We start from the raw sequence: 23,510 nt of genomic DNA on the forward strand, positions 1-23,510 counted from the left end.
GAGGGTCAATACTGAGTTAAGAATTTCTAAATATTAGGAGTGGTTCATTCCAATAAGGTTCATTCCTGCTGAGTATTTTTGCATCCCACAACTGAGCAGAATCTGTGTAATGTGACATGTTTTCCTTGTAAATCAGTTGACATATGGCAAAAAAGGTGCTGAAGTCTGCACTGTGTATGATGAGACCTCAAAGAAAATTTATTGCTGGATGAAAACAAAACAAAATAAGCAATAAAACTGCAATAATTGTGGTTGTTGAAGATGCAATTTACCAGAGAATGATACTATTGACACTTGTCACCTCTTTCTCCTCTTTGTCTTTGAAAATTTAATGTTAGAATTATTATCTTTATTTATTTACTTTTTTAAGCTTTAGTCTAAAGGCAAGTTGACATGATCAATTACTATTCTGATTTATGGAGCTTATATTAAACAAAAATTAGGAGTATAATCACAAATAGCTCATGGTTCCCATTTAGGAAAATTCCTAAGTTTTAGATTCTGGCTCTCTTGCCTAATTTGAATTTAATATTCATCTCTAACTAACCTGTGGTTTCTTGATGACTGAGGCAAAAATAAGATTGTTCAAAATTCTAGCATTAAATAGGAAATAATGTTTGTCACAATGTCTGTCAGTGAGCAGGGAGAGGAAGCTGGGGGAAGAATAAATTATTTCTCAGAATTCCCTCATTCCTTGAAGATGTGGTTACAACCAATAAATAGCTTCAACCCAAGTCTGCTAGTCGACAGTTCTGTATAGGTTAATGGCCTACATCCATCTTTTACTTCCCTGCCACAAGTGAGGTTTTCTTTTTTCTCCCCTTTTTTCCTGAGTTGCCTCTGTGCTAACAATTCCTTCTGGTTCAGTTCTTGAGGTCCCCTTATTCCATTTAATCAGTCACAGATTTTATAACTCTTTAAAAACTGTCATGACTGAATTCTGTCTTCTGGTTCAAAAATCATGATTGTTCTTAAGGCTAAGAGGAATGCTTTTCTCTCTGAACTGCAAATCTCAAGATACTAATCGATATTCAAACCTTTATCTTATTACATTGCCTTTTGCAATTTTTCTCTTTTGGATTAAACCATTTCAGTATACATGAATATAATATGAAGTCCCAGAACCCTTAATGCAAAAGAAACAAAATAATTGTCATTGCATTTAGATGAAAATAATCTTTCATTTGAAAGAGTCAGCTTGAAGGACAACTTCCTTGATATGTGCAAGTGCTGTTTCTTTAAGATGTGAGCAGTTTAGTTGCTGACAAGAGAAAATAATACTTTTCCATAAATAAAAAGAAATAAAATTGAGGAGAATGCAAGGTTTGTTTTTTATGAAAAGGAGATGAACAGTTTGGTGACTGAAAGGGGTCAGAAAAAGACCTTTTCTATAATAAAAATGGTTAAAACCATGAGTAAAGAGTTTTCAGGAAAAAATGGAAGAAATTTGTTGCCAAAGGAGGCCAAAAGTGGACTTTTAAATAAGTAAAAAGGCTTACTTAGTACTAAATTTTAAAATCCTTATAAAGAATGTAAGATCATGTCCTTTGGTATATAAACAGTTTGCTAGCTGAAAGGTGATAGAAAATGAACTCTTATGTATTAAAATGTTCTAAAAATGCTAGTGTGAAGAAATAAAGTTTTTAGAGATACTGAATATTATTACAAGGACTGGGTTGAGGACTGAGAAATGGGTGAAGTTGCATGACTTTCTTTTCCTGTAGTTCATTTTTGTACAAGTATTTTTAAATCTTAAGAGGTTAACATTCACTAAAAGTCAAGTCTGATAACTGAAGATTATGAGAATATTAAATGAGGACTGTTACTTTACAGAAAAGGGAAGTTTATTTTTTTTATTTCATAAGGGAAAGATGAGTTACTGAGTAGCAGAAGACACTGATTTGAAGATGATGAAGAATCTGGTTGGAATGATCAAGAATGGGCAAAAGAGAATTAAACAAGACAGTAAACACTGAACAGGAAGGAAGAAGTCAGTTCTGGCAGAACTTGGTGAAGAAAACAACAGTGGGAAGAGATGACATAAGGCTTCAGCTTCTGGTTCCTGATTGGTTGGAGAAGGCCTGATTCTTATTGGAAAACTGATGAATTACCTTTTAATGGTGTCTACAGTGTAAGAAAGGTGGAGTCTCTCACCAATGCCTTTGGCTTTCTACTGTCTAACTCTATTGATAAATAGAGAAAAATCAGAAATGGTGAAGACAAACTTTGCAGCAAATCTACTGCTGAATAAGTTAGCTGACAGAAGACTAGAAAAAATAGTATGCAGAGGAGTAAAGAACTGACTGATTTTATTGATATTGCCTGTATAATGAGGGACTTTGTATGGACAGAAAAACATCAATAAGTTCCCCACATAATGATTATGTTTAAGATCTAATGATGTCATCATTGGGAGGAGCTGATTTTGTATAAATGGATCCATATGAGGTCCATTGATATTGAGGGCTCAATGATTACAATAATGAATAACAAGAATATATTTCTTTACAGTAAGTATTATAGTAATGAATCAGAAGATCATATATCATGCCATCATTTCCAAATGTTACAATGATTTATAGAAGAAATATATTTCTCCTCATATCTGGAAAGATTTTGAATACAGCCACAAAAATAGTTCTTTTCTAGGAATTGAGACTTGATATGGCACAATGACATTGAAGGAAGTGAACTAGGCCAGAAAGTGAGTAGGTGATCTGTGCCCCAAACATGTACTTGTTGATATAAGAATTCTCTTAGTCAGTTTGATACTCTTCCTTCCTCTCTCTCCCTCTCAATAAATTAAACATAAAGTCTTTCCATAGATATTAATGCCTCATGTAGAAGAAGTTTATATCTTACCTGGTAATGCACAAAACGCATATCCCTAGAATACAGAGTTGCAGTCCATTGACAGTTCTGTACTTGGTTGATGGATTTTGCCAACTGTTCCAGAGTCTTTTGATGATGAGGATAAAATTTATGAGCAAGGGTAAGATGGAGTTGTTTGGTGCATGGCTTTACAATGCAATCTATAAAAAAAATCCAAGCATCATAGTTATTTTAGAGATTTTCTATATTTAAAAAGTAATAAAACATTCTATCATATCATAGTATTATACATATTTAATTATTAAACTTTTTATGTTTGTCAGTTCTACCAAATTCAACTAAAAAATTTCTTGAGGGTAAGAATTGTATCTCTTTGTATCTCTTGCAGTAAAGGTCTTAGAGATTACCTAGACAAAGATTTTCATTTTACAGGTATTTTAATTTAAGAGAGACTTAGTTCAGTCCCATACAATAATTCAGTCTGAGAAGTGGAAACCAATTGAATGTTCATGAATAATAATATTTAATAAAAATAAATTTATATATTATTAAAGATTAAAAGGACATAATTTCTATTTACTAACTCAAATTTAATCTGTTCCTCTATATCTATATATTTGGACTAGGCTTTTTATGCTTTTGGTAGCAAAAAGAAGCAATACCAGTGGTTCATTTTCTGGTTTTCCAAACCAAATATGTCCTAAGGATATCTTCTTTGTCATCTTAAAGTAAAACTATTTCAACCTACTTATATAAGAGGTGCCATGTGCCACCACTTAGTGGAAACATTCCTTTTTCTGTAACTTTCAGTTTTATTTTTGTATTTTCTTTTTAAATTGTAAAACTTTACATATTTTTCCACTTTGTGAGAAGTTTCTTTTTTTTTAGGTTTTTTTTTTTTTGCAAGGCAAATGGGGTTAAGTGGCTTGCCCAAGGCCACACAGCTAGGTAATTATTAAGTGTCTGGAGAAGTTTCTTATAACAAAGTAAAACAGTAAAACAAATATTACAATGACTTCATCAGAAAAAGTTCATTTCTGCAGAAACCCCATTTAGCTATTTTAAAATCAACAGTAATCTATTTTCTCTCTCAAAGGTCACTCATTAGAAAAGAGATTTCTTACAACAAATATTCACAGTTAACCAAAGCAAATTCTACAATATATGTCTCATTTTTCACCTCAACTCCATCACCTCTTTGCAGTGATTAGGATGTTTCCATTATTCATGCTCTGGAATCATGAATGGTGAGTGATTGCATTGATCACAATTCTTACAAGTTTCAGAGTTGTTTGTCTTTACAACTCAAAGCAGGAGTAGTTATTATGATTTCAGACAAGAAAAAATAGGTTTAATTTAAAGAGTCAAAAAGGAGAAATTATATTTTGCTGAAGGTAATATAAACAATGAATTTCTTTCTTAATATGTATGTATGTACCCAGGGGTATAGTTTATAAATACTTAAAGGAAAACTTAAATGAATTACAGAGAAATAGACAATAAAATTATAACAATGATGAACCTTAATAAACTCCATTGACTGTAGTTAAATCTAACAACAACAACAATAATAACAACAAGCAATGAAGAAGTTGAAGACATAGAATTTTAGAAAAATTAAATATGTCAGATCTCTGGAGATAACTGAATGGAAATAGACAAAGAAATCATGGGAAGTTGGTAGCATGTTAGGGGATTCCATATCACTTGTAAACTTTAATAAAGTTTAAAAATGAACCATTTAAATAAAGAATAAGGAGACACATTAGTAGACTCTTCTTGAAGTACACAGAAATATGACTAGTCTTCTGAATAAACCTTGAAGTAACAAGCCCAGAAAGAGTAGCTCCAAGTAACTTCATGGCAACTGGAGAGAAACAATCAGAAGCGAGAGACAGCTATTCTGGACCTTCTGACTCCAGGGCCAGTGCTCCGTACACTGTACCGCCTAGCTGCAAGGAGAAGGGGGGAAAGAAAGGAGGGAGGAAACCTTACAAAACTTTACAAAAACTGAATGTTGACAACTAACTTTGCATGTAGTTGGAAAAACAAATAAATTTATTAAATAAAAATGGATGGGCCAAAGAATAAATCATACAAATAATAGATGATTTCTTTAAAGATGATAATAGTGAGAAAATGTTAACAAAAATTTGGGGAAATAGCCAAAGCAATTCATAAAAATTATATTATATCATCAACAAAAGAGAAAAGAACTGATTAATGAATTAGCATTCAAAAACCTTAGAAAATCAACATATTTAAAAATCTAAATTAAATATCAAAAAAGAAATTCTTAAAAATAAAGAATTAACAAAATTGGAAAAAATTGAATTAATAAAACTAGCTGGTTTTTCAAAACAAAACCAATGAAAGAGATGACCTATTAGCCTAATTTGATTAAAAAGAGAACAACTCAATACTGTTATGAAAAATGAAAAAGAAAGCTAATTCACAAGAAATAAAAAAGAAATAATGGAAATTATTAGAAACTAAAAAATTTCAGGAATGTTTACAAAATTTACAAAATACAATATAAGTGATTATACAATATAAGAGACTGACAATTTAAGAACAGAAGTAGAAGACTTATATAACCCTATTTTCAGAAAAATAAAATAAGTTATCTTGCAAAGGAAAAAAAGAAACTAGGATCAGGTGAATTTACAAGTGAGTTATATCAAACATTCAAAGAATAATTAATTCCAGTTTTAAATTTGTTTAAAAAATGGGAATTTTTAAATGATACTACCAAATTTCTTCTCTGATATAAATATGGTCTTAATTTACAAACCAGTGAGAATCAAAACACAGTAAGAAAACCATAAACTCTAATTAACATTTAATAGAAAAATAGTAAAGAAAATATTAGGAACTCATAACAATGATTTTACACTATGACCAGGAATATAGAGTTGGTTCAATATTAGGAAAAATATCAATATAATTATATTAATTTAAAAAATCTTCAGATATGACTATTGATTGATATAGAAAAAACTTTTGAGAAAAAAATATCCATTTCTGTTTTTAAAAATATTTCCTATAAAATCAAACATTTCCTTAAAATGATAAGTAGAGCCTATTATTCACAAAATATTAATATTTCTATTTAATTTAATATTAATCTAATATTCAAGTTTTTCTAGCTTGGGGAGAGAGATGTCCAAATTGGTATTGTTCCATCATGACACCAACATTACTCTTTGGTCCAAGATTATTTCAGGTAACATTTATAGGAATCTTGAATGAATAAAAAAATCACAAGTTATAGAAATACAACTGTGGTTAAAGTTACAGAACTGACCTTTTTGTTCCCTTTTCTATCATTTCCTACTTCAGCTGAGTAAACAAAGGGTTCTCCTCCCTTTGATAAAAGTCAATATTCTTTCATAATGGAAATGGGTGGGTCAAGGATTCAATTTGCTCCAGATGGGTGGGGAGGTTAGGAAGTAACAAGAAAAGACATTCTTTGTTGTTTGAGGGTGTCATTCAGTCCAATTCTTTAAGAAAAGCTTGTATATAACTCATTCCCCATCTTTCCAAAGAGCTTTTCTCCTGGGGTCCAGAAAGGGTTTTGAAGAAAAATATTTCTCAATATTTTCAATTTTACTGGAAAGGAGATTTTAAGATGTTGTTACAGTATTTAAAATCAAAAAACAAATATATGTAATGAGGATTATCTTCAAGTTTTTCCAATAGCCTAAGAGGCATATCAGGGATATACAATATCACAATTACTAGTTGATATAGTATTAAAATTCTAGCTAAAGCAATAACAAGAAAAAGTAATTGATAGAATTACCTTAGCATCATGGCATATGAAAAACTTATCAAGCTTTATTTTTATAATTTTCATTATTTAGTTTTCTTAAAGTTTTCTTGTTGTTTTATATGAATGGTGTACATTTGGGACAGAAGCATATAGAAATGAGATTTAATATGATCAGTTTCCAAAAGATCATCTAGAACAATGTTAAGTGTGGCAATCTTGGCAAGCTCCTCATTGCACCATAGTGCTAAGGTAGAGGTGTTAAGCAAAGCTAAAGAGAAAACAAGATTATCACCTTTTGGCATGTAATATGATGATAAAAATTTTAAGATAACTTCAGCAAAGTTATAATTCCCATAAATCAATAGCATTTATGTATATCTCCAATAAAATCTAGCATGAACAGAAAAAGAAATTTCATTTAAAATAACTACAGAAATAAATCATGAACCAGTGGACTTCAGAAAAGTCTGGACTTGCATGAGGTGATGCTGAGTGAGGTGAAGTGAGTGGAACCAGGAGAATATTGAACACATTAATAGCAACATTGTGTGATGATTAATAATAATGGACTTACCTCCTCTCAGCAGTTTAAGTAATCAAGGACAATTCTCAAAGACTTGCAATGGAAAATGCCATACACATCCAGAGGGAAAAACCATGGAATTTGAATGCAGACCAAAACATACTATTTTCACATTTTTTTATAACATGTTTTTTCTCATGTTTTCCCCTTCTTAGTTCTGATTCTTTTTTTTCACAACATGATTAATATAGAAATGTTTGGCTTAACCGTACATATATCTTATATGTGTATACCTTCTATCAGATTACTTATCATATGGAGGTGGGGGGAAAGGGAGGAAAACAGAAAATTGTGGAACTCAAAAATTTACAAAAAAGATGAATATTGAAAACTATCTTTTGCATGTAATTGAAAAAATAAAATAAAATAACATTCAAAACATAAAATAAATAACTACAGAATGTATAAAATACTTGGGCAATGTACCTGCCAAGATATTCATAAGAATTATAGGAATACAACTAAAGAACACTCCTTATGCAAATAAAGATGGACCTAAATAATTGACATTTTTGACCTTCATTAGAAGGTCAAATTAGTATAACAAAATGACAATCCTATCTATTTTTTTTACTTATTCAATGAAATACAAATTATTATTTTATAAAACATTAAAGTCATATACCAAAGCATTATTTTATTTAATTAGAAAAACAATAATTAAATTCACCTGGATGAATTAAAGTTCATGAATCTTAAAGGAAATACTTAAGGGAAGAAAGGAGACCTTAAAGTAATTGATCTCATATAATAGACACTACAGAGCAGTACTCATCAAAATGATTTCATTCTAGTTAAGAATCAGTGGCACTGATCAATGGAACAGGTTAAAAATATAAAGAAGAAAATGATTTCAATAGTCATGTTCTATAAATCCCAGTACCTCATTTTCTGTGCTGGGATGGGGGATAGGTAAGGTTTACGTATTTGAAAAAACTTCTGGAATAATTAGAAAGCATTTTGCCAGAAATTAGACATAAATCAATATCTCACATAGCATAAAAAGATAAATGCCAATACATAGATTTAGATGTGATATCACAATCAAATTAAAGGAGCAAGGAAGAAATGACCTTTCTAATTTATGAAGAGGTGAAAAATATATGACAAAACATACAAAAGAGAAAAGCACAGAAAATAAAGTGGACAACTTTGATGAGACAAAATTAAAGAGTGCAGTGGCCACTGGAATGGAAAAATTAGTTTTTGCCTCAATTTTAAAGAAGGGTAATGTCAAGGAATGTTCAAATTACATGACATTTGCACTTACCTTCATGTCAGTAAATGTTATGTTTAAGATTTTGCAAGCTAGGTGTCAGAAATTTGTGAACCAAGAATTCACCAGAAGAGCAAGTTGGTTTTTGAAAAGGCAAAGGAAATAGATACCAAATTGCCAACATTCACTGGATTATGGGGAAAGCAACAGAATTCCAGGAAAAAAAAATCTTCTAGTTCATTGACTGCAAGCTTTAGCCTTTGACAGCAATATGTGACAAATCCTAAAAGAAATGGGAGTTGTTCATCTTTCATTATTGAAGAGGACCAAAGACATCTGGAGGATAATATCCTGACTTGCAAGTGAATTGGATTTATGGATAGCCAAGCTCTGGTTTCTTCAGTAGCAATGTATGGTTATGAGAGCTGGACTATAGGAAAGTTGAGTGATGCCAAATCAATGCTTTTGAACTGTGCTGGAGAAGACTTTTGAGAGTTCCTTGGACAGGAAAGAGATCAAATCAGTCAATATTTAAACAATAAGACAAAAAGTGCCCCTTCTTTTTGAAGGTCAGGCTCCCCAGGACAAAACGTGTCTTCTTTTCTGTTCATAAGTCCTGAATTGAGAGGGGATTCCTTTGTCTGAAAGGGATATGGTGAGGGCAAAGCTCCTCTCTGAACTGAGAGGGATCATTCTCCATATTTTTAAACTAATAAGTCTAGAATGAGTTTTAATCTATTTTTAAAGCAGTTTCACTACTTTTGTTAGTTTTAGACCTAAATATGAATAAAGTATATACAATGGAGATTAAATGACTTGCTCAAAGTCACTCAGATTTTAGAGCTAGAATTCAAAGTAAGGCTGTCTGACTCTGAATCCTTTAGCATTTCTACTTTTTTTTTTTTTTAGTTAACATATAGTGATAGACGTTGGGATAGGGATTATATTTAGAAATCCAGGCTGAAGAAACTCCTGTCAATACAGGATTGAACCCTTCATCATAATATATCAGAGTCAGGCTTTGGATCCAGGATGTCCCTGACCTGAGGCCATTTCTCTATAGTTAGCACTCCATGACACCTCTCCTATAAACCTTCTTTATATTTGAAATGCAGAGACTCAAGACAGAATTTCTCATAAAGTTCCTTTAACAAAGTGAGTCTTGATGACATCATTTACCTTAATAATCAGGATGAATTCAGCATTAAGAGTGAATCAACAGTTTCATAGTTCACTTTTAAGTTAGCTAGTCTATGACTTTATGGAGATCAACTTTTTGCTCTATAATCAATCTCCAACCATAAAGGAGTAATAATAATAGTAATATGCAATTAAACAACTTAGAGGTTAGACAGCACAGATATATATGCTATAAATGTCAATCATGAAAATGTCAAGTACTTATGAGTAATCTCTGAACCACCAGAGATGATAAAGACAACCCATTAATATGCAATGGGTTTGGGAGACCTTCCAAGTGATAATTCCCTCACCATGAAGGTGGGGTGACATTAGTCATCAGTATACTTGGGAAAAGTCAGATTTCCCTTGATAGTCATTGTAGTACTTCAAAAAGTTTTGGTTTCTGAATCAATCCTAAGTTTTTCTTTCTTTCTTTTCTTCTTTTAAACAGTGACAACATTTCTATCACATCTAGGAAAGAGACTAGAACAGTCTAATTACATGCTCTGCATATAGAGGTAGAAGATCATGGTAAAATTTGGTTGTCTGGAAAGGTTCATCAGTGTTGTATATCACTTTCATAATGGCAGGCACTAACAGGATCTAGGTGAAGGACAATGCTCTCATGCTTTCCCAGTCACCAGTAGAGTTATTATGTGCTTGCTCCCATGCTTTTTAGCATTATGTTTTCCACAAGGTTATCAGATATCTTCAGTGAGGATGAAAGCATCATCAAGGTCAGCTATTGCACTGGTAGTAAATTTACCTTGAAAAAGTCAAGATCAAAGTGAGGGAGAGGTGGAGCATGACTTTTTATTTGCAGATAGTTTTGAAAATACAGTTTCTGAGGCAGAGATACAGCAGAGAGTGGATCAATTTTGGTCTGACAATCAACACTAAGAAAATAGAAGTCTTTTACCAACCAGCACAATCCATAGTCAAAGTAAAATGGAGAAATTTTGAATGCTGTGGATAAGGTCACTACTTTGGTAGTATACTTTCTAGGGAAGTCCACATAGATGATGAGATTGATGCATGAACTGTCAGAGCTAGCTCAAAGTTGGGGGTGGAAAGGAAGGCTCTAAAAGAAAGTGTGAGAGAAAAGAGATTAAACTATCAACCAAATTGAAGTCTACAGTTATTGTTGTTTGCCTGTGAAACCCGAACTGTCTACCAGTACTTTGCCATAAAACTGAACCATTTCCACTTGAAGTGTCTTAGGAATATTCTGAAGCTCATCTGGTAAGATAAATTAATAGACACTGAAACCCTCACTTGAGCTGAACTGACAAGCATTCACCTGTTTCAAGAGTGCAACTCTGATGGGCTGAATGTAGACCTAATGACAAATGCATGTTCACCAAAAGACTAATTTATGGAGAACTTGCACATGGCAAGCAGACCCAGTGGTCAGAAGTAGTGTAAGGTCATTCTCAAGGTTTCTCTGAAGAACTTTAATATTCATTATGAGACAAAGGAGATTCTGGCAAAGAATTGGCCAATATGGTCAAAGAGGGTACTGTTTTGACACGAGCAAAACAGGATCACAGTTGCACAAAGAAAATATGAATGGCAAATTCAGAGATATCTCTGTCCCAAAGACCTACAGATGACTTCACTGTACCCTCCCCAACATTGTGATTGGTCTTCAAAAGCAAAGGGCAAAGAACATTTGGTGACAACTTTTTTTTTAGGTTTTTGCAAGGCAAATGGGGTTAAGTGGCTTGCTCAAGGCCACACAGCTAGGTAATTATGAAGTGTCTGAGACCGGATTTGAACCCAGGTACTCCTGACTCCAGGGCTGGTGCTCTATCCACCGTACCACCTAGCATGGTGGCATGACCATGGTGACAACTTTCTAAGCCCATGGAAGGATAATAAGGTCTATGTGTCAATAAGACCAGTAGCTAAACCACTCTAAAGTAATTCAGAATCAAGAATCTCACAACAGAATTTGGGGGGGCGGGTTGGGGAAGGGGAGAAGTCCAAGATCAGACCTATTATTACTACTGCTCTTTTTTAGATTTAAGGCCTCTAACATTCTAAATAATTGATTAAGCACAATTTTTTGTTTAACAATTATCCATTGAATTGAATTCATATTAATATCTGTACCAAGTAATTCTGGACTTAATTGGAATTTTTTTCTCCATTGTAGTAATGTCCATGTTGGTTGGTATGAACTATATATATAAGTACTGCCAAATCTAGGATTACTGTTTAACAGACTTAGGGAAAAGAGGGATCTTTGCTTTTGAACCACAAATGAAAGTCACAGATCATTTTTTGTAAAAGGGAATGTGGACCATTGCCGTAGCAAGAATGTAGGTCTGTTCCACTCTGACCTGACTCTTCTAGTGTTATTGTTGTTATTGTTCTGAAATACCTAGGGTCTTCATGACCCCATTTGGGACTATCTTGGCAAAGATGCTGGACTGGTTTGCCATTTCCTTTTCCAACTCATTATACAGATAAAACAACTGAGGCTAACAAAATTAAGTGACCTGCCCAGACTCAAACTGCTAAGTAAGTAACAGGCTAGATTTGAATTCGTGAAGATGAGTATTCCTGATTCCATTCTAACTACTGAATCACTAACTGCTCTGTAGTGTTGCTAAACTAAAGTGCAACTAAAGGGTTCTTTAAGAGCAACTAAAGCTTCTTGTGACTTTTTGAACTTTCTATTTTTTTGGGAGGGGGAGTTGTTCTAAAACATGTTTTTATTTTTATTAGTAACTTCCATTTTTATAGTCTTCATTTCCTTTTTTAAAATGAAATTTATTTTTCTTTCTTTCTCATGTTTTTGGAGTTTTTTTTGGGGGGGGTGGGTTTTGCAAGACAATGTGGTTAAGTAACTTTCCCAAGGTCACATAGTTAGGTAATTATTAAATTTCTGAGGCTGATTTGAACTCAGGTCCTGATTCCAGGGCTGGTGCTCTATCCACTGCTGCCCCTGAAATCCATCCATCTATCTATCTATCTATCATCTGTTTATTTGTTTATTTGTTTCTTTACCACTAATTAATTAATTAATAGGTTTTTGCAAGGCAAATGGGGTTAAGTGGCTTGCCCAAGGCCACACAGCTAGGTAATTATTAAGTGTCTGAGACCGGATTTGAACCCAGGTCCTCCTGACTCTAAGGCCAGTGCTTTATCCAACTATGCCACCTAGCCACCCCTGAAATCTATTTATTTTTACAAATGCTTATTAGTTCTTTTTTTTCTCACCTCCATAAAACAAAAAAGGAAAAAAATAAAGAAAACCCTCAACCAAATATTTATGAGTCCCCCTGAAAAAAATTCTCACATTGCTTATTTTCAAAAATAGATAATTCATTCCTCATTTTAAGTCTATCATGTTTTTGACAGAAGGTTGTGTGTGTTATGTTTTATCTTGATCTTCTGGACTTGTGATTTATCATTGAATTGGTCAGAATTCTAAAATTGTTCAAACCTATATTTCTTTATAATTATGTCTTTATTGTATAAATTATTTTCCCATTTCTTTTTAGTCTGCATCTGTTCATAGAACCCTTCTCAATTTCCTTTGAAGTTGTCCGTTTTGACATTTCTTATGGATCAATAATATTCTATTACCACTATATATTACAATTTGTTTAGTTATTACTAGTAGGTGTATACCCCCTTTGTTATAAATATATTTTTCCATATATATGTATATATACATATATATATATGTATATATATATATATATATATATATATATATATATATATATATATATATATATATATATACTTTTTCCTCTTTGAATTCTGGCTTAGTAGTAGAGATTATTGAATTTAGGGGTTTATTTGCATGACTGTGGCCCAGTATTTAGGAGAATAAAGAGAACTCACAATAATTTAACTGGAAATGAGAAGTGGGAGTGAGGAACATTCCATTGAGGGGAACTCAAGTGATTTTAGAAAAAGGTCTCGACTATATGAGGAACAGTATTTTTTTTTTAATGTCTGCTGAATATGGATGTGGGAATGATTAATAAAAGAGATAAAAATGAGTTGATTAGTTTCTAGTCATGTGGGCTCTCCCCTCTCCCCTCTCTCTCTCTCTGGTCACACACTTACTTTGAGGTAAAAAAAAATGGTAGCAGCAGATGGCAGCAGTAGCTTTATGAGAGACAGAGAAACAGTATCTGCAGAGACAGAGTAAAACAGAAACCAAAGCAAAAAGAATGGACTCACTACAATATAACCTTGAGGCCATCAACCATCTGGAGAATGTTCCATCTGTCAAAGGCTGAACATCTGTGGAATATTGTACTTCTTTATGGACGGAGTCAGAGAATGATTATACTACTTGATTTTCTTCTTGTTATTTAATTTATTAGTCTACTCCAATTACATGTTTTGCTATTGTTCCTACTTGGTAGAGAAGATATTGAATGGAGTTTTTACATAATTGCGATTACTATTCTGATTGTATTCTGAACTTGAGAAGGCACAGGATCTCAGAGTCATATTATATAGGAAATGATAATTCATTTTATTATTAACAACAATTGTTGACTTCTCTATTCCAACTACATAAATATATATTTTTAAAATTTCATAACAAACCTGTGAAGTAGGTAGTTTACAGATCATTCCATAAATGAGAAAACAGACTCAGAGAAATAAGTGGCTTGCCTGATTTCACAAAGATAGGGTCAAGTGAGTCTTTTGACAGGGAAATTCAGTTCTCTTTTCATTATAGCTGTGTCTACCTCTTTATTTTCTATATGAATCATACTGAGATGTCATATTTTTAAAACTATTAAAAACAAGTTTTATTTTCATTTTTTTTCTAAAAGAGTGCTCTATGTAATCAAATAACTGATGCAGAACATTTTGCCAGGATAAATTATGAGGCCAGGCAATGTCTGAATCCATTTGCAATCTCATTTGTTTAAAACAATTTGGTTTCCATTTAGGGACCTACACACATATATATCATCTTTGAAAACACGTATTTTCATCTATTACTAGGCTTTTATAATATGTTGATCAGATCTTAAAATACACAGGAAAAAATTCCAAGTTCAAAGTATATACCACCATGAAATCTGAGAATTGTTCGTTTCCATTGGTTCACATTTGTGGAAGGAAGTTGTAGTTAAGTTTTCAAGTAACAGATTCTATAGGCTAAAAGTGTGTCTACAAGGCATTGAAGCATCTGGTTAAAGAGTAAAATACTTCTAAACAAATTGTGGAACAATAATGTAATGATATATTTCTCTATGACTAATATGATGAACACAGGAATATGAAATAACTTGCATTAATGAATGTAAAGTGAAGTAAGTTGAGTGAGGAAAACCATATATGTAATAGCTACGTGGGGGGGGGAACCTCTGAATATAGTAAAAAATGAATATTGTAAAATTATAAAGAACTAGATTGGTCCCAAAGAAGAGATGTTCTTTGCAGTTACTGATGCAGGGAGAGGGTTCCATGGATATCATATACAATGTTAGAGATTTTCAGTATATGGTAAGTTTCGCTGAATTTTTCCCCCTTCTTCATTTTCTTTTTGTAAGCATCAAAATAGACTGAAATTAGAACCAGAACTTCACATCTCACATCTCTCTAATACTCTTATGCCAATTAAAAAATAACAAAGCATATTTATCTATATTTCTCTCATTAAAATATTGTCAAATTTAAAAAAATACTTCTTTAAATTTTACCTTATTTTAAATTCTATTTTGTTTTTATGAACCTAATATAGTAGTACACTAGCATATACATTATATGTATATATATAAAATTAATAAGTAAATATAAATACATTGGAATTACTCAATAAAAAAAGTTAGATGTGCAATAAAAAAGAACTGGAGACCACTTGTCTAGAAGATCTTATTTCAAATACTATTACTGTGTGACCTTGGAAAATCACTTTACTTTGCTAAGCCTTAGTTTCCTCTTATCTAAAATAAAGGATTAGACTAGATGAACTCCAGGATTCCTTCCAGATATAAATCTGTGGTTCAATATCTTTTCACCTTTTCTTCTTGTAATACTTCTATCTTTTGGTTTCCCCTATAGCTTAGGTTGTTCCTGAAAATACTTCATCTCTTGTTTACCCTCTTTAATATAGGTTGCTTTTCCATATTTTCTAACACACAATACTTCTTCAAGTTTTAATATTTCTTCATTCCCACTGCCATTTCATATAATTTTAGAGGAGAGGGGATCTCAGTGGTTATCTATTCTATGCTGTATACAAACAGGATTCCTACCACGTCCTTCACAAATGATCATCCAGCTTCTGCTTAAAGTTCTGCATTGTGAGTGAATCCATTACTTACACTCAACTTTTGGATAGTTCTAATTATTAGGAAAATTTCCCTTATTTAAACCCAAATTTGCCACTTGCAACTTCTACTGCTTTCTTTAAGACCTACCTTCTGGGGTTAAGTGAAAATCCTTTTCCAAATAACCTTAACTATGAGAAGACAGCTATCACTGCATATCAAAGACTCAAAACCCTTAATCATATTAGTTGTCCTTCTTTGGATGTTCCAGATTGTGCTTAAACTCATGCTTTTTTAAAATTATTTTTTTTAGTATGAGTAAATATACTTTAGTATTCAATAAATGTTAAAAATTGGGATTTGACTTTTTTAAATTATTTAGATTTTAAATGGGGGGTGGTGGCTAGGTGACACAGTACATAGAGCACCAGCCCTGGAGTCAGGAGTACCTGGGTTCAAATCCAACCTCAGACACTTAATAATTACCTAGCTGTGTGTCCTTGGGCAAGCCACTTAACCCCATTTGCCTTGCAAAAAATAATGGAGAAGATTTTAATATTGTAGGTTAAACTTCAAAGTTTGACATATATTTTTGGACATTTGTTTTGTTAAACATTTACCAATGTACCTTGTTCTCCTTATCAGGTAGCTAAGATGGTAAAGTGACTCCATTGGACTTGGGGTCAGGAAGACTTGAATTGAAATTAAACCTCAGGGACCTAATAGCTATTTTGCCCTAAACAAGTTATTTCACCTCTGTCTGCCTCTTTTTCTTCACCTGTAAAATGAGGGGGGGTAATAATAATAATACCAACTTCCAGGGATTATAGTGAGAATAAAATGAGATAATATTTGTAAGGCACTTTGCAGATTTAAGGTGCTATATAAACAATAAATGTTATTAGCTATTATTATTACCAATGTTCATTCTAACTATGGCAACTAAGATTGATACAAAACTCAAATGTGGAATACAGTGGAACTGTCTGCTTTATTCTTAAGATCTTATTTTTCTTTTTAAAAAAATTATTTAAGGCAATGGGGTGAAGTGACTTGCCCAAGGTCACAGTGTCTGAGGTCAGATTTTGAACTCAGATGGTCCTGACTCCAGGACCAGTGCTCTATCCACTGTGCTACATAGCTGCCTCAACCTAATTTTTTTTTCATTTTTTTAGGCTTTTTTTTTTTTGCAAGGCAATGAGGCCAGATTTGAACTCAGGTACTTCTGACTCCAGGGCGGGTGTTTTATCCACTACGCCACCTAGCCGCCCCAACCTTATTTTTCTTAATGAAATTCAAGATCATTTTAGCCTTTTTGGCTGCTATATTACATTGTTTATTTATATTAAATTTGTAGTTCCTATATCTTTATTTAGGGATGCTTATGTTTAATAATGCCTTCTCCCCCAATCCTGTATTTGTGAAATTAACTTTTTGCACCTGTATAAAACTACATTTATCTATATTAATATTTATCTTTTTAGATCAGTCGAATAGTGTTTGCATAGCTAGTTGTGCCAGATGCAAGGGAAACAAATATAATAATCCATTTAGTCATATGTTAAAAAGATGACAGACTAGATATTTTGTCTGATCTCAACCTTTTAAAAACCTTTCAAAACAGCAATTGCAATCCCAAGATAAATGGGCAATTTCCCACATTTAGGATACCAGAAATCCAAAATATTTCTCTTTCCTACATCATCTTCCCATTTCCTATCAGCCATGGCATCTAGCAATAGAGTCAGAACCACAGCTATTTTCTCAAAAGAAGAGTCACATGTAGCAGTGGTAAGTCAGTTCAAAAGAAAGATATAGTTGATAGAGCACAGACACATACTCAGACTTATATAGATAAATAGAGTCAGTCACTTGAAGAAGAATACAGTTTCTAGGAGTAAGACATGGAGACATCTGGTAGCAGAAAAGAGCCAGTTATATACTCAAGAGCATCCTGCACTTGAAGGTTGAGAGTCAAGTTATAAAGAGGAACATGATCTGGGAAATAAGCTGAACAACCCACCTGACTGAGATGCTGAACCCAGGAAGAAGCTTTGTGAAGAATCCATTAGGAAAGAAATGACTTAGCCACTATGCACATATGAAAATACTTTAATAGTATGTCTACTTTTTCATAGATATAATATGTATTAGTGGAGGAGCACATCTCAGATTCAGGGGGATTATATTTGTAGATACAATGTTATTATATCAATTTAGTAAATATTTTTGCTAATATATGTTTCTACATTCTCTGTTAATGGAAAGCAGAGGGATGAACTTTAAGGAATGAGTCATAGTATATATATATATATATCTTAATATAGTCTGGAAGCAGATTACTAATGGATATAGGCAAAATGAAGCTTATATTTTTTTTCTAGAGGTAAAGGGAGCACATGAGGTTATTGAGTAAGGGTATGATAAAATCAGGAAAATCACTTTAGTAGCTACTTGGAGTAGAGGGAGAATTAAGGTGTAGGCTGAGGTAATGAGGTTCTAAACCAAGCTGCTAGATATATAACTCATGAGGAGTAAGAAAAAAGAAATGTGTGAATAGAAAACAAATTCATAATGGTTTGAATACATATGGGGGATGGAGAATTTATAATAATGTCAAGTTTGGGAATATGGATTATTGAAACACTTGATAAGAAATAGGGAAGTTCAGAAGAGGTCTTGGTTTTGAGAAAATTTAGTTAATTTTGGACAGAATTTGAGGAGGTCAATTTGTCTGGACTATTGAGTAAGACTTTAATTTAAAAATGTGAATAAATTGTTGGTTATATTGGTATAAAGCTCAGGTTAGAGAGCTGATTATTTAATTTGGGAGTCACTTGCAGAGAGATAATAAATAAACCTATGTGAACTAATGAGGACACCAAGGGAGAGAGTTTAGAGGATAAAAAAGAAGATGGTCCAGGACTGAACCTTGATGTGCATGTTGATAATGGGGGAGGGGCAGTATAAGAATGATTAAAGGGCAAAGGAGATTGAGGAGTGACTAGACTAGTAAGCAGAGAAACAAGAGAGAATAGTGCCACAAAAATTCGGGGAAAAGGTAATATGTTAGATTTATCTCTTGGGTTTGTGACATTTGCAAGTTTGATGAAGATGGTATTAACTTTTTTTTATCCAGGTCACTGTCAAAAATGAGAAAGGGCCAGTCATTGATTCCTGAAATACTTTTACTATAGACAGACTGTCAATTTGAAATAGAAACATTAATGACTTGAAGTCATTCAGCCTAAATCTTTCCAACTCTTTCACAAGAATTGAAAGGGTATCCATTTCCAGTTAATAAAAGGTTAAGTTTTTTAGAAGAATAAATTAAAACTATCAGTAGTCACAGAAAATGCTTTAATCACTAATAGCTAGAGAAATGTGAATTAAAATAACTAAGGAGCCATTTCATACAGATTGGCTAACATGACAGAAAAGGAAAATGATAAACGCTAAAGGGAACATGGAAAAATAGCTACACTAATGTATTGTTGGTAGAGTTGTGAACTGTTCCAATCATTCTGGAAATCAATTTGGAACTATGTCAAAAGGACTATCAAACTGTGTCCACCCTTTGACCAGCAATATCACTACTAGATTTGTATCCCAAAGAAATTTTAAAAAGAGGTCTTTTTTTTTATTTGTAGAAATTACTTTCATGGTGGCAAAGAATTGGAAATTGATGAATGCCCATCAATTGGAAATGTTTAAACAAATTGTGATGGAATTCTATTTTGCATATAAAATATTGATGATGATAGTTTCAAAAAAAATCTAAGACTTATATGAACTAATGTAAAATAAAATGAGGGAGAAGATCCAGAAGAATATTGTACACAGTAATAACTATTGTAATGATGATCGTCTATGAAACACTTAGTTACTCTAATCAAGGCAATGATCCAAGACACTCCAAAGCATTCATGACAAAAAGAATTATCTATCCCCACAATTTTAGTGCAGATTGAAGCATATTTTTTCATATTCTTTTATTTTTTTATTGCTTTTTTTGTTGTTTTTCAATATGACTAAAATGGAAATGCAAAACTTCATGTGAAAAATGGGCACCATATTTCTTGCATTCTCAATGAGTGGGAGAGGAGAGAATGTGGAAATAAAAATGTTAAAAATAAATAAAACAACTTGGAAAAACAATAGAAAAAGATACACATACTAATATATTTTCCTCATTCCATAGAAAATAATATTATATCACAGTGGAACCATAGACCTACGTTAGGATTTTTCTTGAAGAAAGGCCCTTGTGCCCTTGAGAAAGAAATTTGGAATATTTGTGTCATAATTTTGACTACTGTCATTGTTTAGGAAAAGTCATAGAGGGAGACACTAAAACTGCATGCAGTGGAGAAAGCGCTAGAGGAAGAAGGAAGACTAACTTCCCTTTCAGTGTCTGTGTGCAAAAGAATAGATGTTGAAGTATTCTTGGAAGATGATGATGATGACAAGTGTATTCTGTTGAGCCAATAATGTGCTGCTGTGCTGAGTGGTGAAAGTATTTGTCAACCTATGCAGATGAGTATTTATTAGCTGTTCTGTAACCATTGTGTCATTGAAAGGGGGAAGGCTGGTACCAGGGAGTAAATCAGATTTCATTGCAGCATCAGGAGCACCTTCAACAGATTATGTATTCTGTAACTGTGTGTGGCTTGCAGAGAAATGAATCTACTTTTTTTGTATGAGTCAGATCATTCTGAGGAGTTGAGGAGATGAAGTTGGGGTACTTCTGAGTCTGTGTGGATCTCTGTTCATATAGTGGGTCCCGATTACTATTTTGGGAGATATAGGTTGTTGATGGAATTAGGCTGCTCTAACAGCCAGAGGTCTGACTCTACTTGGATGAAATTGTGGATAAAGGCTTACTTGCAATGCTGGCATGGGGATTATTTGAAGTCTGATTTGTAGAGGTGATCTTGGTAGGAGTAGACTAGAAGTCAGACTCTTACTCAATCTGTAATACCCTGAAGTGCAAATTTAGACTTGATATATCTCTTGAACCAAGCATCTCTTCTGCCAGAAATCTTTGAAGTCAAAGAGATTGTTTTTTTCTATTGCTGTTGATTTTCAATCAGCTGATTGAATATTCTGGGGACATTTGTGGAGCTGAGGTGAACTTTCTTGGCAGTAAAAAGGGAGGTGCCAAAGGTATAACTATAGAGATGGTTACAACAGATGGCTTTTTCTTCAGCAACACTTCATCATGACTGAAGATGGAGTGCTTTGTGACAGAGCTAAAGACTGTTAAATCTATTGGGTTCTTCAAATCCTGTGGCATTAGCAATGGGGATTGTACTGGAGAGCCCATGTCCCAAGGGAAAGTGTTAATGTGCCCAAATGACTGAGATTGCTGAGCTGCCAACTGAGCAAAGTCCTGGACTGTCTTGAAACACTACAAGAGTTGAGATCCTGTGTTGCTATGAACTTTACCTTTGCTATACCTCATTCCCCTGTTACATGCTCATGCATTCACCCCATTGTTTGACCCAAAACTGCAGTATTATTTTTCATGTTGCCATTACTATTGCCATTGGTGTTGGGTTTTTGTTGGTCAGGTATTTTTTTAGTCATGTCCAACTCTTTTTAACCCAATTTTGGGTTTTCTTGACTAAGATAGTAGAGTGGTTTGCTTCTCCAACTCAATTCACAAAAAAGAGAAACTGAGGTATACATAGTTAAGTGACTTACCACAGTCTGAGGCCAGATTTGAACTTAGGAAGATGAGTCTTCCTAGCTTTAGTTTCTATATTTTGTCCACTGTGCCACTTAGTTGCATTTGATATATAAAGGTCTACCTTATTGACTAGGTTAAGGGTTCTTGAATCTTTTTTTTTTTTAGATTTTTTCAAGGCAATGGGTTTAAGTGGCTTGCCCAAGGCCACACAGCTAGGTAATTATTAAGTGTCTGAGGTCAGATTTGAACCCGGGTACTCCTGACTCCAAGGCTGGTGCTCTGTCCACTGCACCACCTAGCCACCCCCAGGGTTCCTGAATCTTGAGGAGAAGAATCATCCTCTCCTCCTACCAGCATTACCTGTGTCTCATCTATGGCCATGTTGGGCTAATTCTGTTCCTCTCCCAGATGAGCATCCAATTGAAGCAACATCCGGTCCATTTTCCTGATCCTGAAATCCTCATCCATGACTGTGGCTTCTCTTTCTCATTTTGATGACTCAATGCCAAATCTCCTGCTAGAGTTTCTGTCTTGATCTTGATGATCTTTGCCTTCCTCATTCCATCTGTCCACCCTTGTTCTTCTTTTTCCCAAACATTTCACAGGAATGAATATCTGGGTTCTCTTCCAGTAGTACAGTGATAGTTCTATTGACATCTCCATTACAGTCATGCGAAACAATCAGATATTCATCCTAGCTCTTGCCTGTGATATCAATCATTTCACCTACCCCTCAAAGTCAGCATTGTTGTGTTCCAAAATCATCTGTGCAAATTTAATTTGTTTTGAAGCAGCTTGTAGCCTCTGTTTGTGCTTCTGTCTGTTCCCAGTTTCCTTGGACTCGGGGAAATGATGTCATCATTTATAGTACATACAAATAACAGTGTTTACAAGGTAGAGTGCTCAGTTGACTTCACACTGACACCCTGCATCACACTGCCCTTGTTAGACAAACCTCTCTCCTAGTTATATTTAGTCTTGTTTGAACAGCATTTAAAAGCAAGTTCCTTGAGTTTGACACTTCTGCTCTTTTTACTGTTAAGAAAATGACAGGAGTTGTACAATTACTGAATTTTACTGTAGCTGTGCAATGGAATAGTGTACTAGACTGAAACTGATTTTTATCATAGTACCAGGAATTTATGCTACCATTACATTTTGTATTATTAATGGAGTAGTTAAACTATATTTGAAGCATTGTTTTGGTTTTACTAGTTTGGTAACCTATGAAAAGAGGGAAATGGGGCTAGTCTGGTATGATATATTTTTTTTTTGGCACTTAATAAGTGTTTATTTCCTTCCTTTTGATATTTTATTTTTTCAATTACATGTTACGAAAGGTTTTCAACATTTATCCACATGCATATGCATATTTTTAAGTTACATAATTTCTTTCTACCTTCCTTTCCCACCCCCCCTTCCCTCAGTGGCAAATGTTTGATGAATATTTACATAGTGTTCATTCAGATTCTGTAGGTTTGTTTTGTTTTGTTTTATTTTTTTTCCCTTAGGATGGGGATAGCATTGTCCTTAGCTGGTCTAATAGGGTTTTCCTAGCTCTATGAACTGATAAGAAGAGCTGCGTCCATCAAGGTTGCTCAACTCACAATGTTGTTGCCAATGTGTACAATGTTGTCTTGGTTATGTTCCCTTCGCTAAGCATCAGTTCATGTAATTCTTTCCATGCTTCTCTAGAGTCTGACCATTCATGGTTTCTTATAGAACAATAGTACTCCATAACATTTTCATGGTATGATATATTCTTAATGAAACTTTCATGGCTCTTTGCTAGATATTCACTAACCATGTCTTCAATAATCTATTACTTGATTTTCGCAGGCATCAAAGGTAAGCCCATTAGTATATATAGTTCACAAACTTTATCCTTTTTTTCCATTTTTTGAAAATCATGAAAAAATTTACTATCTTCATTCATTCAATACTTCATCTATTCTCCATAATCATGTAAA

General features: G+C 33.4%; 1 protein-coding gene and 1 pseudogene across 1 annotated transcript in view; both read right to left on the minus strand.

Annotated features, from left to right (window-relative positions):
- The window catches only part of UBASH3A (ubiquitin associated and SH3 domain containing A), a 100,888-nt gene that overhangs the window by 53,419 nt on the left and 23,959 nt on the right, over positions 1-23,510 (minus strand). Inside the window, exon 5 of the mRNA XM_074213915.1 lies at positions 2,863-3,032. Coding sequence (XP_074070016.1) covers positions 2,863-3,032 — 170 coding nt within the window. The remainder of the gene's footprint in view (positions 1-2,862; positions 3,033-23,510) is intronic.
- LOC141507405 (ubiquitin-associated protein 2-like) lies at positions 13,363-21,921 on the minus strand (annotated as a pseudogene).

This window comes from Macrotis lagotis, chromosome 1 (genome assembly GCF_037893015.1).
Source record: "Macrotis lagotis isolate mMagLag1 chromosome 1, bilby.v1.9.chrom.fasta, whole genome shotgun sequence".
In the NCBI taxonomy this organism is placed as follows: domain Eukaryota; kingdom Metazoa; phylum Chordata; class Mammalia; order Peramelemorphia; family Peramelidae; genus Macrotis; species Macrotis lagotis.